We start from the raw sequence: 18,096 nt of genomic DNA on the forward strand, positions 1-18,096 counted from the left end.
TCTCCTGCCCAGGCAGGGGGTTGGACTTGAAGATCTACAAGGTCCCTTCCGACCCTACTTCTATAATTAACTCTGCCATAGGATAGTATAGCCCAATCCAAGTACTATTCTAAGGCAGAATTATTTGCTCTGCTGCAATGCATGTGTAGACAGTGACTGGGGTATGAGGATGCTACAGTGTGGGGCTGCATGCCAGCTAGCCCTACACTGTAGCACACTTGAGCCTCAGCCAGCCCCTCCACAGCATGTTGAGTTGGGCAGGAGCAGCCCCATGCTGGCAGGCAGATCCCCTGGGCTTCCTGCCAGCTGGGGTTGTGCTGCCTTGGCTCAACATGCTGTGCTTGCAGGTGCACTTGCAAATGCTGTGTCCAGGAGCAATAACCTCTGGCAAACTGTGCTGTAGTTTATTGCTTTGCATTAATAGACATGCCCACTGTGGAGTAATTGCAGGCACATGGACTTATGCCCACAATTAACAAAGTGTAGGGACTTACCATGGCTCAGCTGCTTTTCTGTATTTGTTTCTAGATTATGGTCAGTGAAAGCTAAACCAAGCTAAGCCTGTTTTATTCAGGGAAAGGCTGCCCCAGTTTAGCCTTCACTGGGACAGGCACAGGAACAGTTACCATGAAGCAGATGAGGCATGTCAAATCCTGGATCCCTGTTAATTAAAGGCATCTAAACACCAGCAACCATATGTATGAGATTACACAAAATTATCCCCATTGTAAATGGGGTGGATCCTGACTAGAAACTGTTTAGATACAATTGAGGTGTAGCAACCCTCCCATGATGAGACAAGATGCTATTGCTGTTTAACTGAACACTCACAGTCTAAGGGCGGGAATTCAGGGCTGTGTGTAGTTGGCCAAGGGACCGATGGGTAGTTCTGGAGACCTCACGTGGATGATGTTTCCACAGAAAAAGTTATATATGCATTTTGCACATCACATTTTTAAGGAAATCAGGATAAATGTTCTGTTGTGAAACAAGTTAACTCAATGTTGTGTTTCTGCCTTACACTGCATGGGAAAGCACTACCTCCTGGCTGACTTTCCAATTCATTTTCAGTACAATTTGGTTAGGTTTGAGGTTGTCCTGTTGCTCTTGCTGTGGTGCATTGAAGCCCAATGGCAGCAAAGCCAAACATACTTTCAATCCAAACTGAGTTTTTCATAGATCTCAGTGACACCTGTAAGCTCTGTGAATATCATATCACCTCAGCTATTGAAAATATTTTTGGGTGCATTACGCCAAAGGAACAAAGAGGCACAGAAAATAAACTGACTTTCCAAGATGTACTTTCTTTAAGACAGAATTATTAACTTTTAGGTCAAAAATTGCCAAAGGGAAAGAAAAAAAGACCAAGAACACAATTCAGCTCTGACATGGGTCAGCAGAGTTGTCCTTACTTCTAAAAAGGGATAAATATGGCCTTATGTATTGGGGGAGGAAAGAAAAGTTCCAGTCTTCTTAGACTATGAGTACCTCTTATTTTTCCATACACAGATTGAAATCACATAACTTTAGGTTTAAAATGAACCCTTGTAAACTAAAGAAAGCAGTAGAAAAGAACACATCTAACGTCTCTATGTGAGACTATATTCTTTATCTTTCCTGTAGCAAAATGGCAGCTACCTTTCCATAGGAGCAGAAAACTCAGAAACTTAAGAATAATGCAAAAATAACAAGGATCACAAGTATAATGTCATCAGTTTCATCTAGAAGGTTATACTTCATTCTTCACTGAAAGGCTCTACAAATGTCTTGTCTTATTCCTCAAGTTGGTGTTAAGGATTCTTTTTTGTGATAAGTAAAGCCTTGCAACTACTAATTGCTAGCTGTTAATTAGCACACTCCTCCTATTTGGAGATGTTATTTTGTGTCTGAGTCATATAAGCTGAGTAGTGTCTAAAGTCTGACTAAAATCTTCCCCTCCTTCTGGAAAAACAAGTCAGACAGCTTCTCTTTTATTTATAACGAAGTCATTTATGTGAGTCATACACAGAGTTGCCCTTCTGCTTCTTATCTTCCTCCTAATAGCATAGATGCTAGAGTAGACTTTTGGAATGTACCCAAGAGTTCAGGAGTTTAAAGTTTAAACTGATAGCCTAAAGCTGTTTCATTTATTACTGAGAAATATTTTCCCAGTATAACTTAGCTAAAATCTATTACAAATGATGCCACACAAAGATCTGGGGTTTAACTAAGTCCATTTTATTCCTTAGAAAACACAAGTTATCAAATTAAATATTAGAATGTGTGTTTTCTAACAGGAAACCCTTGGCAGTATGTTTTAAAATAGCTGTGTTTTTAAAAGAACGTTGTTAAAATAAATCAGTTAGCCCCTTATGTATGTGAAATCCATGGCATATCTGCATTTTCAACCCTTTTGTATTTCTACTTTGGTCTTAGGAATTCCTTCATCGATATTCTACGGGCTATTCTGTTATCCTTGGAAGTTCTCATTGAAGATCAAGAACTTCAGATAAATGGCTTCATTTTAATTATAGATTGGAGCAATTTCTCCTTCAAGCAAGCCTCCAAGCTAACACCTTCCATCCTCAAGCTGGCCATTGAAGGGTTACAGGTACGTAGAATGTGAGAGGTGCCTACATACCACCTGGGTTTTGTTACAGCAGTTACTGAGCCAGACACAGGTGTAAAAAAACAATCAAAAAGTCATGACAGTGCCATCCAGGTGTAGCCTAGCCTGAATTTCAGGTGTTTATATTTGATTATCTGTTGCTTTAGTTTACATTGTAAGTGATGGTTAACATAAGCATGTATTACTTAGTGTAGCGATTAAGAATGATGCTTAGAGAATTGAGTTTTAATCCATCCGAGAACTCATGGGGATTAAAAATCCTGCAACATCTGTTTTATGGAGCATGCAGTACATGTGTGGGTGCAGGTGTACATGCAGGCTGTTGGAAGGAGGAGAGAACAGTTGTGCTTGTCAAGAGATAAAAACAGGGTGGAAACATTTGCTCAAAAGTTTTTGAGCTTGGGAGAATGGTAAGAGGGAGGGAAGACTCATTTTGGGAATCAAAGTATTGTCATCCAGGCTGCTTTAATTTCCTGTGGAATGCTCCTTCCATGCCTGACAAAACATCAGACATTGCATTATTAGTCCAGTTCAGGGGAGGTATGTGCATTTGACACATGTAAATAAATAAGGAATAAGGTAAAATTAGCTAAGTGAAAGCCAGGGATAAGGCAACTAAAAAATAATGGAGGCTTAGCGCATGTCTGCACTATGCTTTGAGCTAACTAAGATGAGCCCAAGTCTCGCCATTTGAGGAGGGTTCAGATCACAACATTTCAGTTCAGGTTCATCGCTACTATTGAATAACAATGAGTGAATCTCAAAAGACTCTGAGGCTTGATATAGTTACATACCCACAATATCACTGTGAAAAAATTATTTGAATGCATCTTTACAATGGGAGATTTAATGAAAAATGCACTTTCTCATGGTTTTTTTCAGTACAGAGGTTCCCCGCTAAGTCTCAAGTATCATACAAATAGTCTCCCCTGCTATTTACTTTTTTTAGCTCTAATGAGTAATTGACAATGACTGAGTTCAGCTAATTTTTTGGCTTGCAGATTGTATGTAATTTTCTCTAATTTATTTATTATCCAGGGTGCCAAGTTATTTCTATAAGGAAAAATCCTTAGTCTGTGTCCCATTTATGGAAAATTTGCAGGTATTTTACTGAAACTTGAACATCAAAAATCATGAAATTACCTTTTCCAGATATAAATGCAACTCTTGCTTCAGTGTCCCTCACTGGTAGACTAACTTAACTCAACCAAACACTCTAGTCTTTCCAGTGTAAAGGAAGCAATGCATTTCCTAATAAACAAATCTTCCAACATGGTGTCTGTCAAGTATCTCAGTCGCTTGCAGACCTGTAGGACACCACCTGCCGATCAACTAGGGTGGGACCAGTTCTAATCGGAGATTTACATGCCCACGTTTGTCTGCCACGACTTGATGTTAAAGGAGTTGGTTCAGTACCTGTACGTGTAGTCCCATTAGTAATCTCACTGTCGTCCTGAGAAGGTCCTACGTTCCTGAGGGCTCCACCACCCCTACACCCTTGCCCGTTCCACCGGGTTCTGATCAGCCAGTTGGTCTTTCAACGTGACCAGCTCTGCACGTCGCTCTCAGGGTTCCATGCAGCGTGTGTCGGCTTGCTCCTCCTCTTCCTTCCGGTTCTACGCTCCCCACTCTTTCCTGTCCTGGGCTCTTCTTTATACCAGCGTGGGAGTTCCTGCCCCTCCCCTCCAGAAACACCTGGGTAAGGGAGATCTCTCCCGGGCTCCTTGAAGCTGTGGACCTGGGGCAGCTGAGCTTTGTTTAGCCCTTGTGCTTTGGAGCACGGTGACTCTTTCTCTTTCCCACACATCCCACCCCTCAAAACACCATAAGGTGCTTCACCTTCTTGCCTTACTATGTTCCCATTCAATTTGCTGCCTTCTTCTTCTTCCTCTCTCCTTTTCCCCTCATTCAAGCCATCTTCATCACAACGTGATAGGAAGTCCGCCACTGTATTCACCTTTCCTGGTCTGTATGCAATGCAGAATCGAAAAAGTTGGAGAGCCAATGCCCACCTCATTATGCAGACATTATCCATTTTTGCAGTGTTTAGCCATCTCAAAGGGGCATGGTCAGTTATCAATTTAAATTTGAAGCCCAACAGGTAATAATGAAAATAGTCCACCCCCCAATGGATAGCGAGACATTCACGTTCCACAGTGGAATACCTTTTCTCATGTTCATTCAATTTCCGACTAGCATAGGCTACTGTCCGCTCCACTCCAGTGATGTCCTGAGATAAAACTGCTCCTAGCGTGAACGTCAAAGTGTCGGTCTGCAGAGTGAAGGGCAGTGCGAAATTGGGGGTATGGAGAATTACCTCTTAGCACAAGGCCTGCTTAAGGTCTTCAAAGGCTTTCCGTTGACCCGCGTTCCATTCAATGCCATATGACTTTCTGCCCTTAATAGTCTCAACTAAAGGGATTGCTATCTCTGCAAATTTGGGTATAAACCTCTGGTAGTAACTTGCAAGCCCTAAGAAGGCCCTCGTTTGCTTCTTCTTCGTAGGACCATGATATTCTCTAATAGCTCTCACTTTGTCAGCGAGCTGTCTCACAAGTCCTTACCCCACTAAAAATCCTAAATATTTGGTTTCCCTCTTTCCCAGCGCGCACTTCTTTGGGTTTGCTGTCAGTCCTGCTTGCCTGAGCTCAAGTAAGATGGCCCTTAAAGCCCTTAGTTGTTGTTCCCATGACTGTGTAAATTACAACATCATCAATATATGCCAAGGCGTAACTTTGGTGTGGAGCGAGTACCCAATCGATCAGCCTCTGGAAAGTGGCTGCTGCCCCATTAAGCTCAAATGGCATTCTTTTAAATTCAAAAAGACCCCATGGTGTACTGAAGGCGGTCTTGGGTTGGTCTACCTTTCTCAAAGGCACTTGCCAATAGCCTTTGGATAAATCTAACGTTGATATAAGCTTCACCTGACCTATATGCTCTACTAATTTGCTCACCTGCGGCATGGGAAACACATCAAATTGTGTCAGGGCATTTAGCTTGTGAAAATCTACACATATCCACAGACTCCCTTCCAGTTTTGTAACGGCTACTAATGGACTACGCCATGGGCTGCATGATGGTGTGATAATCCCCTGAGCTAACATCTTTTCCAGCTCCTCCTTAATAGGTTGCTACCTATGGTACAGGATCCTCCACCATTTCTCCCATACTACATGCCCCTCATTGGTCACAATTTTGCGTTCAGCCCCTGCAGCTTTCCCCGGATTATCCGTGAAGACGTCCTCAAACTCTTTGATTAAACCTTGCAGCTGTTTCTGCTGTCCTACCTCCAATTGGTTCCCCACAGGGACCCTTTCACAGTCTCCGGGGTCTCCAGGATGGTTCGTAACCTGGTGCCCAAACTCCTCTGGCTCGGGGTCAGGAGATATCAATAGGCCCTCAGGCTCGTGCCACTCTTTAAGAAGATTTATGTGGTACACCTGTTTTTCTCTCTTGGCCCTTGGGCGTAATATCTCGTAATCTACAGGTCCCATTCTTCTTAGTACCATAAAAGGGCCTTGCCAACATGTCAAGAACTTACTTGTTGAACCAGGCAACAGCACCAGCACCTTTTGCCCCACTTTCAACTCCCTCTTCTTAGTGTGCATATCATATCTCTCCTTTTGTTTACTTTGTGCCTGCTTCAGGTTCTCCTGTGCCACTTCCCTTGCCAACTGGAGGCGCTCTTTTAAATCCCGCACATACTCTGACGCCCCTCTTCCTGTGTTAGGGTCTGTCTCCCACCCTTCTCTCACTACGTCTAACAAACTCCTGGGTCTGTGTCCATAGGTTAACTCAAATGGTGAATACCCCAGCGATGCTTGCGGGGTATCCCTAAATTGCAAACAGCAAAGGGGGCACCAGTAGGTTCCACTTTCTCGGCTCTACCTGGGCACATTGGTGCAACGTCCCTTTAAGGGTATCATTAAAGCGTTCCACCAGACCATTCATTTGGGGGTGGTAAACTGCCATCCTTAAATGACAGCTCTGTAACACTTTGCACATGGAACCCAATACTAGGGACATAAAATTAGACCCCTGGTGAATAATAATCTCCCTAGGGATACCAAATTTTGCTACCCATTTCATTAGTTCTTCTGCGACCCTTGGCCCTGTCACAGCTCGCAATGGGATAGCCTCTGGAAACCTGGTCGCATAATCTATTAGCACTAAAACAAACTGGTGCCCCACCACACTCCGAGGTTAGGGCCTACTACGTCTAAAGCCACCCTAGAAAAAGGCTCTCTAACCACTGGCATTGGCTGCAGTGGCACCTTGGGAAGTTTATAAGTGCTCACCTTCTGACATATTTCACAGACTTGACAGAATCCTTCCACTTCCTCATACATGTGGGGCCAAAAACACCATCTAGCTAGGCGGGCTTCAGTCTTATTTTTGCTTAGATGTCCCCCCAAGGAATTCCTATGAGCTAAGCATAGAAGTGGCTCTCTGTAAGGCCTGGGTATGATCAACTGTGCCACCTCCTCCCCTTCGGCTTTACCCCTCTTAATCCTGTATAATAAACCCTTACGCATCTCACACCATGGCACCGGGTTATTTTGTTCGGGGTGCGTTACCTGCTGGTCGATTCTCACTTGTTCGGTTTCCCTGAAGGCCCACAGTTCTTCATCACTCTCCTGGGCCTCACGGAATTGACTGCTACTGGCCAGTGCTTCTACCTCCAGTTCTTCTTCTGTCCCTGTACCTGCCCCGACTAGTCCTTCCCTAGTGCCTTCGGGACTATAGAGCGATGCTAAAACTTCAAAAATTTCTGGCCAATCTCTACCCAATATCATAGGGTACAAAATCTTTTCCTCCAAACCCACTGGGATTCTTCTGCTGACCCCATTCACCTGCATGTGCTATAAATGGCGTTCATAGTATGCCTTTTGTCTATGGAGGCAGACCATCTGCCCACCAGCACATCTCGGGGCTTGTTTCCAGGCGATCAATGATGGGCAAACCAGAGATTGGGTGCATCCTGTATCAACCACGGCCTGAACCGGCCAGCCTTCCACTCACACAGTCACCTCAGGTAGGGGTTTTACCATACCTGTCGAACTGTTCCCTACACCACAATCCATCAGTTCTGCATCTTGTGCTTCCCTTTGCTCTGTTCAATGATCTGTGGGTTCTGTCTCAGTTTCTCTTGGTCCCAGTATTGTCCATAAACCCCGGGAACAGTTTCAGGCTATATGACCCCTTCTCCTACAGGTGAAACAGACCGGCCCCACTGGACTTCCTTTCTTATTTCCTTTATTCTCTCTTTCACCTTTTCGGTCTGCCTCCTGCCCATAGCCTGCTCCTGTCCCTCTTGTACCTCGATCCTGCTGCATTTCTCCTTGTGCCACATCAAAGTCTTCCGCCAATTGCAGGGCTTCTTGGGAAGACTTGGGGCAATGGCACCTTACCCATCTCTGGGTGTCTTCCTCCAAATCAGCTTTAATCTGTTCCAACAGTATTTGGTCACAAATTTCTTCTTTGGAATTGACTTCGGGTTTAAGACATTTATTCATAAGATCTATAATGCTTTGCTACAGAAGTCGGGATACTTTTGCTTCCTCCCTCTAAACTCCTGCCGGTGTCTTTCTGGGGTTATATTAAGCCTTTGCAATATCTCGCCCTTCACCTTATCATAGTCCTGGGTGTCTAACCAGGTCATGGCCCTATAGGCTGCCTGGGCCTGTCCAATCAAGAGGACTCCTAATTGTCCCGCCCATCTCGCCTTTTCGAATCCAGACGCTATGGCTGTCCTTTCAAAAATTTCTAAAAAGGCCTCTGGATCATCCTCTTTAGTCATCTTGGGCATCCTAATGTCCAACGGGCCCCTTTGTGCCCAAACCTGTTGCTGAATCAGGTGCTCCTGTATAGCCGTCTGCCTTGCCGCTTGTTGCTGCTGCTGCTGGAGCACCTGTAGCATCAGGCTGACGGTGACTCTCTCTTTCTCACAGTGTCTTGCATCCAAAGCATGGTTTTTGGAGCTCTGGTTCTCCATTAAGGTCTGCACTAACCTTAACCCTGTCTGTCAAGTTTGGATCACAGGATCTTTATGGCTAAATACAGACAGTTAAGAAGCCTGAAGGTAAATCAATTCAGTCTTCATAGGTTAGTCTAAGCTGCAAAGAATAAACTGAGAAACAACTGGACACACATTTACTTTTGATTGAGGAAATGCAGCCACATGCCTGCAGTGGCTCAAGCCAAAACCCAAGGGGGTGGTGGGGGAGGGGCAAAGCATGGCTGTGTGTTCACTTTCTCTTCCTGCTGCCCACAAGGTCTCTAGGATTTTCAGTTCAGAATCACAACAACAGGACTCTGCAGGGTTTCTCATCACTCCTTTTCCTGCTTCCAGGTGTCTCTTGGATTTGTAGGCCACAGGGGCAGCCAGCAGTAAATTTCAGTATATTTAGCAGGGCAGGGCTGCTCTGTACTTGGGGTAAGGGGGCTTAACTGGGGGAAGAAGGGGTTAACTTCCCTTCCTGGCCCCATACCCAAGCTGGGGTTTGCCTGGGGGGGCAGTCTCTGCCTCCCCCCTTCTCCCTCCCCCTGCTGGAGCAGACAGCACAGCCCAACTCACCCCATGGCTGGAAATCAAGCTAGGATGCTGAGGGACTCTGTTTTAACTTAAACCAGGACAGTCTCAAACAGAAGTTTCATAAACTGCTTTGGTCCTAATCAGTTAAGTCTGATACTACATTCAACCAGGCTTATCTTAAATCAGTTTTGGCCATTTTGAAACTTGTTTATGTGCCCTGAACTTCTGTTTTGTTACAGGTTTAAACCAGTTTCTGATCACTTAAACCAGTTTAGGTGTAACTTCTGTCCCTAGCCTACCTCTTCTATGCCTATAACTTGATGACTGGGAATTGCAAAGTGTTAGCCCTTCTTTGAAGAGAAAGTCAAGCCATGAGCCCTTTATAGGGACTAGCCCTTTACAACCCAGCCTTCCTACTGTGCTTTGCTCAAGGGTTCTTCTGTCAGTAAGTCAAAGCCTTTAGGTTTCCTCGCCTACGTTGAGTACTAATACTCCCGCTTAGGTCCTTCAAGAAACCTTAAACCAAACTTTAGCTCTGCCTACCTGAGAGAACTGTAATAAATCCAGATACATTTTTTCCCATTCAAATATAGTTATCATTTGGTCTGCACAATCGTTAAGTCTCCTCTCAGGAACTTTCACAGACTTTTCCCCAAAGCTGCTGCAAGTGCTTTACTAAGAATGTTTGAATGGAGACACCTGGAGTTCCAACTCCTTTACCAGTCTGTCCCTTAAAAGAGAGAATCACAGCCTATTCTTCCCATAAGGGGAACACACTACAGGTCCAGTTTCCACAGGTACCCAGGAAACAGTCCAAGATTCCCAACCTCTAAGCTAAAGAGTCATACTCTTCCTTGTGCATTCTCCTTCTCTATTCCACATAAATCTGGCATTTCTATATGCACAAGGGCCCAGGTTCAACAAGAAGTGCAGAGGCTGCTATCCCAGTCCAGCCTAGCCTATAGCCTGGTAGTTTGGAGGTTTGCTGGTATGTAAGAGATGCAAGTTTGAACCTCCTTATATTGAGGAGGGCACAAAACCAGATCTGCCACTTCTTCCTATGGCAATCATATTTTAAAAAGGAAACACCTACAAGTCTGTTTTGCGCAGGTCCCATTCCTGTTGGTATGCATTACTTATGTTCTGAGATCCCCCTCAGATTGGGTCTCTCAATTTCAGTTCGGGACATTTCTGGATGTATATATGAGTCAAATGCCTAGACAATTTTCAGACAACCTCTCAGTGGACTCATTTACATATGCACATTTACTGCACAGTAACTAAAATTACTGCACAGTACAGGTGCACATCTACACACGCATGCCTGTACTGCACTTTAAATATAGAGACTTATACTGACTTGAGCATAAATTTGATGCCAATCCGCTGACTTAAGCATACATTTGATATTAAATTTATGCCTGATTAGCTACTGCACAGTAACACATATATAAATGCCTTACTATGCAGTAACACTGTGCATGGACTGACTTGGGACTAATTTTACTTCCAAGTCAGTCCACACACAGTGTTAATTCATTGTAATGCCTGCACATGTAGATGCCAGCCTATTCTGTCTTACTACGCAGTAACTTACTACACTGTAAATTTAAGCTGGAGTAAATGTACGTGTAGACATGCCCAGTGGGGTCTTTTTTAGATTAGTTTTGGACACAGCTGCCTAAAGCCAGATGAAGTCCTGTGTAAGGCACCTAGATCCTTTTTTTTTGTCTATAAGTGACTAGTCCTGAGCACATAGTATTGAACAAGGATCACCTGAGCTGCAATTCAGTGCCTTATTTGAATATTTTTATTATAACTCCTAAGGCCACATTATTTTCCAATAAATCGCAACCTTAAGTGCCTGTATTTCATGTGTTACCTGTAGGCTGCTTTTCTCAGTGGCAGGTGAAAACAAATACCACCAAAGTTACAAAAATATATATGGAAACAAAACTGTCTTTCTAAAATTACAAAGAAAGGAAATAAGTCACAAAAGCTATGGAAACTGCCAAAGAGTTCAGTTTGCAGTGGGAATTGTAAACCCCATAGTTTGGTTTGCAAAGGTTGGTCGAAGAACAGCAATCAAAACACTCTGAATTTCTAAAGAACAACTCTCCATAGCCATCCTGTTTATCCCTGCTCCTCAGTCGAGAGGTAAAGCTGCCCTTTCTCATTGGAAAGTTATCGACCAATCTGATATCAAACAACCTTATGCCATTCATCTAACATCAGAACAACTGAGTTGAGAACCCTTATATAAAACAGAGCTAGCAGGGGACTGAAGTCTTTTTCATCTGATTCCTATGGTTGCTACTTCAATAATCCCAGTAAGGTTTTTTATTGTTATTATTTTAACACAGCTGTCACTACCCAGATATACTTTTTAATTGTTTCAAATATTTTTGAAGTGCAAACAAAATCTTTGTAGGGGAGGTAAAGACCCAATGTGTGAGATACTTTGGACATCTTAAATAAAGTGCTTAAGTTCTACTTTCATGGTTTATATACTCTACAGAAGATCTGAGTGGTATTTGTTCCGTGATGTAGAACATATCCAAATACAGTGGCTGATTATTTTAACTCCTTTTTTCAAAATGAGATTTTTTTTTTGACATGAGATTTGGCAGTCAAATTTTCTGAATAAGTTAAGTGAAATAGATGGAGACACAGTAAGGAGGAAATTTGCTCAGTGTTTTTAACTATAGGTAGGGTCAAACCCAAATCCTATGCAGATTTAGGCCTTCCTTTTATAATATTTATTACCTTAAGTCCTGCAATTTACGGGAACTCTGATCCTGATTCACATTCACTAGCACAGGCCCTTTCTTTAAAAGATAGGCTATCAAAGGAGTTTAAGAGGCTATGTTAACTACAAGAAAGTTCAGTTAGCAAACCCCACTGCTTGACTGATTTAATAATTAATCTGTGTAGTTAGTGATGTTTCTTGTCACTTTCAAGTTGGATCATATTCTTCATTCAAGTGGAAGAGAATCACTTGTCTTGGCAGCTCAGTTCCTTAGGTTTTTATTAAACTGTTCCTGCAATATAATGATACTAAGTAAAGAGAACAAACATTACTCAGTGCATTTGTTAATTAATCCTATAATATAAGACGTATAGTAGTTAGCTCTCACCTGCTGCTAGCAAAGGAATGAATGATATATAGATACTATACAAGTCTCTTACAGAGAGTATGGAGGTTTGCAGATACCCAAGGAGGTAGCATTCTAGTTAAACCTCTAGCTGGTCTAAAATTACGTTTTGCTCATTCCTATTGTTTATTAGGGCAGGATTTTTCTCTGCCATGCAACAGGGCAACTACCTTACTTCTCAAGTACTCTATTCAGTGACCTATAAGTAGCCAAGTGTCACCAGCTAAAACAAAGGTTGTTGTAATGCTAACTACCTATGTGTACAGCATGGCACTTTAATTAATGTTTCAAAAGTGTAAGGGCAAATTTGCTTCTACTGCCAGCACAGGTTCTGATTAATGAGTTCTGTTCTTTCGTCATGAAGAAATAGCAACTGTATACTTTAGCAGATACTGTGTTCCTTTCTAGGTCTGACTGATCTTTAAAGGTTTTACATATTAAAGACAAATTCTTATTCCGTAGCAAAGTGGGAGAAAGATGGTAAAATAAAAACAATTTTGCCAGGAACATGCTGAATTTTAAATTTGTATTTTTACCTTTTTATTATTATCAGCTTTTCTCCTTCACAGCCTATTTTCTCTTTCTGCTTGCTCCTGTTGTATAGTTATATTTCTGTGCATGTGGCATTGATCTATTAATTATTCCTAAGGTTATGATCAACATTCAACTGCAACTCATCAGGATTTACTTGCAAGATTTATTTAAGCATTATGTTCTTGGGGCTTATATGGGATTGCAAACAGTCAGCACTGTAATATTGTTGTACAAAAAGCTAACAACATACTGGGATGTACTAATGGCCATGACATGCAAGTGATGGGGCTCATTTTTCTACTCTGTTCAGCACTGGTGAGATTTCACTCAGCACCACTTGTTAAAGATGTCAACAAAAGGGGAAGATTTTTGGTGACACGTTTACCTAATGGCTTACAATCACACTTACACCAAACAGTGCAGTGGCTGAAATCAGACAAGTTGATCAAGCTAATTGGTTTGGTTGAAAGTTCTTTAGCTGCACCCTAGTTTCAAGTAAAGCTCCAAGCCAAGGAAAAAATCGGCAGTAGGGTTAGAGTTGTTATCAAAATTTTGTACCACACTTTACGTGCTGTATAAGAAAAATAGTGATAAAAACTGACACACAGATTAAATTAAAGCCAGAAAATTAAATTCAGGGGAGTTACCCCATCAGAAAAATGGTTCCTTTAATTTTTAAATTATATACACATTTTATCTTAAAAAGTAACCTACTCACTGCTTTTAAGATCATGTGCAAACATATATCAATATGATGAAAAATACAGATCAGAGAGTAGAGCTAATGGAAAAATGGAATTTCTGTCTCATGGGGAATTCGAGTCATACAACATTTGTTTTTGTTTGGAGCTGAGATGAAAAAAAAACCTAACAAAACTACGGCTGGTCAAAATCTTATGATGGAGGCTTTCAGTCAGAAAAGACTGTTTTATCAAAAGTGACATGTTTTCCTGGAACTCCAAGAAAGTTTCAACAACATTTTGTTTAGGAAAAAAAAGGAAAAGATAGTCCTCTGCAGAGACGACCCGAGCAGGGTGTGGGACCCAGGGCAAATCAGCCTGTGTGAGGCTCAGCCCCCGGATGTGAGGAAACTGGCAGTGGATTCAGCCATGGGAGGGTGGAGGGGGGGTGCCAAGCGGCCAGACATGAAGCCGGTGGCAGCACAGAGTTGCCTCGCTGCTCCGCCTGGCTCCGTGGGGTCCCTCAAAGTGCAGGGCCTGGGGCACTCGCCCCAATTGTCCCCCCCTCCCCCCCGGGATGGCCCTAGCTCTCTGTTTCAACATCATTTTTGTTTTGAAATTATTTGTTTTACCATTTTAAACATGTATTTTATTTTTACAATCAAAATTTCGCATCAACGCAAAATGATTTTCTTCCCTAACAATTTTGCTTTGTGGGTATGATAGAATCTGGTCAAGCACATCACTCCTCCCCCCACTCTCATCAGATGCCTGTCAGGATATCCATCCATTGAATCCTGTGTGTACTGCAAGCTTCTGGAATCTAAGGAATCTGATGCGAATTCACTGACTACCCCTGTCTTGGAGCTGCTAGACACAGGCCAGGGACAGGCATACATTTCCTACAGCACGAATGTCTCTGAAGTTGTTACCAGAATTGGCAGCCTGCTTCTGGGTTGAACTGGAACAGTCTGGGGGGCTCTGGGGCACTCTGTTACAGTGGGAACCCATTCTGGTAGGATTTCCACTACGGGAGAATGCTCACTCCTTCCCTCCAATCAGCTGAATGGTGAAAAAGAAGGCCATTATCACAGTGGGATCCCATTCTGGGAGGTTTCCCCACGCAGAAAAATGCCCCTCCGCACACCAGTCAGCTGATTCACAAGATGGAGGCAAAATTTGTTATGGCAGGGTCCCTACAGGGCTCCTTAACAGCTCATCTCTGGGCAAACTATCAGAGAGCCAGTGCTCCCCCTCCCTGCACATCTCCTAGAGGTGGGGAGGGAAAGCAGAGGACTGTGGAATATTGGGGAGGGAAAGCAGAGAATGAGAGAAGTGTATAGCCCTTCAAATTAGATTGGGAAAAGGGAGATATTCCTGGTAAGTATTCAATCGAATTTCTTGCAGAGGAGCCAGTTCTCTTCCACAAGAACTCTCTTGTATGACTGTACAGTACACTCTCTTTTTGTGCCAGGAGAAAGGTTTTTCTCCCAGCACAAATGTAACACCTGTTCATGGCCACAGTTTCAAATGTGCATATTTTCCATCCAGCATCCCCTTCTAGAAGATGGAACTCAGGTTGAACTAATTGTACCCCCTGGGCTTAGTATTAACTCTTCAGACTCCCTCCTCCTTCCTTCTATTCCCAACTTAAGCACACTTTTGCCCATAAGAGACATAAGCCTCCTGACTTACAGTTTAACTCTTTGGTCGCCACACTATAAGGGTAAAAACCAGATCTGGAAAGACTTTGCATAGAATTTCTGAACACAACATTGCTCTTTACTAAAATAATAAATAAATAAATCAAACATAAGATACCACAAATCATTAGGAAACAAGCATCCCAAATGCAATGCCCTTCATTGTAGCTTGCTCCTCCTTTGGTAGTCTTTGGGAAGCTGCATTCAAAAAGCTGGCAAGCCCTTCATAGTTTTTCATCTCTCACCTTGGCTAGTCCTACAGCTAAACCAGGTCCCTCTCTCACATCTAAGCCTAAACTCAGATTGGAAGAAATATACATAAATCTATAAATTCTGGATTTGTCAGAGTTGCCTTTTCAATAATCATTTCCAGAAAAGAGAATGAGAGACAATGGAAGATAATAAGCTGGGCTCTGAGACAAAGGAATGGTTTCTTCAACAAGTAAAGGATAAAATTGCACGAATATACCCCTGCTTCATCCTGCCACTTTGGAAGCACATGGGTCCAGTCTGGAAGACATAGCTTAGAATACCTCAACCTGCTTTATATATCCAGGTTGAAATATACAGGCTTAAAATATACAGGTTTGTACTCAACCAGGCATAACACACATTTGTCTATACCTGAGGGAACAGTCTGGTCGGAATCAGAATTGCCTTGTCTGAAAAGAAAATAGGTAACTGCCCACAAGAAGAAATGTATGACTGTTTCAGAACAGAGCCAAGCCCAGGATTCCCAGGATGGTCATTGCTTTGGCCACTTTTACATATCAGAATTGATTGTGTCCTCTAGTGGAGCTCAAGATACCTCCCAGACATCTATGACAAAAATAAGTAAAAAATCTGAGTTCTAAAATATGGACATTTTTACTACAAGTTTTACAACAAAATCAATTGTGCACACCAAACATGTATTTCCACACAGGAGGGTACTTGGGTGAAACTCATACACTTGTAAGAAATGCACATGAAGTACATCTTGTATACCTAATTTACCAAGCTGCTCCATGATTTAATTTTTTTGCCAGGAGTGGATTGTCTTTTATAATGTTATCCTTTTTTATTGCACAACTAGTCACAACAAGTTAACTTGGATTACAGTGGATGAGCATTTAGTAAGCAATAAAATAAGATCAGCATGAAATCTTCCAAAATTCTTGCACATTCCCGAACAGCTGTTGTGATCTGGTGTGGAGTGAAGTGTTCTCTGAGCTGTCAATCAGAGATGCCTTTGAAATTTTAGTAAAGGAGAATGTGGATTGACTCATTATATATAAAATAAAGTTAGATAAACAGATTTGCTCTCACTGAAAGAACATCCATGTTGATTTTTGCCTAATATCTCCAGGGAGTCTAAATAGAACAAAGAACCAAAAAAAGCACAGCAGGCTACAGACTCACATCTGTACTTAGAAATTGGAATTAACTGCTTAGTAGAACTTATCAGAATAACAATATTTGTCAGGCAGAGGCTTTTCATAGTATTAGGCTCTTGATAAGAGCAGACTGCATTTATGTTCCCTAAGTAATACAAGTTGGAGATGTTAAGCTTAGTAGCATTTTTAATGGTTTATTTTACATTTTAATATAGGTCTCATGGACCTTGGCATAAGAATTAGGCAGAAAAAAGACTATTATAATAATATGGATAAGAATCCCTAAAAGTTGCAGGCTGATAACTTTTCTTTAAATAGGAAACAAGTATTTTTGAGTGGTTTCTAAAAGAAAAATAGCTATGGCTTAGGTCTGTAGTACACAGATACATCCCATGGCCAAATACATACATAAATCAAGAACAATCTTAAAAAATTCTATGTGTAACCAAGATCTTTGGGCCTTTGTTAATCTCAAAATATTTCAGCACAAAGGCTTTTGTGAAAACTTTTTTGTTTTACACTCCCAAAAGACTTTCTCTTATTAGAGGCAAGGATTTTTGTAGGTGATGTATTTTTTGGGCCAACTACATGGCTGGGACAGACTAAAGGGTGAAGTGACATAGTATACTTAGAACATACTAAATCTGTGGAAGATGAAGTGGTGTTAAAGCTGGCATGTGCTGTGAGCAGCCACACATTAAGGGCTAATAGAGTGTTTTGCATGCACACCTTTGACTTTCCACCAGAGGGCTTGTGAGCAGAGGCATAGCTAGGAGCCAGGACACCTAGGCTGTCCCTGCTCTGGGTGGTAGCAGTGGGCTGGCTGGGGCATGAGGGTGCTGCAGTGCAGGGGCTGCCTGCCAGCTAACCCTGCTCTGCAGCAACCTTGTGACCCAGCCAGTCCCTCCACCACCCACTGCCACCATCTGGAGCCTGGGGCTGACCAGGAGACTAGCCTCAAATGGAGTGCTGGAGATGGGCTGGATCATAACTACACAAATGGTGGTCTGCAGGCTTCTTGCAGCCCATGACAGGCCAGCTTATGGCCTGTGGGCCTCATGCAGCTTGTGTGCAGTTAACATAGGGTCCCTGGGCCACAGCCATGGTTGGGGAGGGCCCATGGGTCTATGTGTTGCCTGCTCAGACCTGGGGGCAGGAGGGGCTCATGTTCTGCTGGTGAAGCCCATGCAATGGCGAGTAGGGTTTGCATGCCTCTGGTGCAGCACCTGCAGCAAGGAAAATCTTGGACTGTGGTGTACGCCATGTGTGATCTGCATTTTGATGCTATGTGTGGCTCCTGGCAACACCAAAGTTGAACTGTCCTAGCAAATGATTGACTTATGGCATGATGATTAGAGTGCTATGTTGAGAAGAGAGAGGGACAAGCCCTTTCTGTGTGAGGGAGCCTAGAAGAACCTAGGTCCTGTCTCTGGTGAGAACCTTAGCCACTCCACTATTTTGGGAAAGAGGTAGTCTTTCTCTCTTGCCAGTCAGCACATTAGTAC

At 42.7% G+C, this 18,096-nt stretch overlaps 1 protein-coding gene across 1 annotated transcript in view; it reads left to right on the forward strand.

Moving 5' to 3' along the window:
* Positions 1-18,096, forward strand: part of CLVS1 (clavesin 1) — a 250,228-nt gene that overhangs the window by 66,775 nt on the left and 165,357 nt on the right. The window contains exon 3 of the mRNA XM_019527715.1: positions 2,416-2,590. Coding sequence (XP_019383260.1) covers positions 2,416-2,590 — 175 coding nt within the window. The remainder of the gene's footprint in view (positions 1-2,415; positions 2,591-18,096) is intronic.

Source organism: Gavialis gangeticus, unplaced genomic scaffold (assembly GCF_001723915.1).
Source record: "Gavialis gangeticus isolate Ggan-Ray unplaced genomic scaffold, GavGan_comp1, whole genome shotgun sequence".
NCBI classification, from domain to species: domain Eukaryota; kingdom Metazoa; phylum Chordata; order Crocodylia; family Gavialidae; genus Gavialis; species Gavialis gangeticus.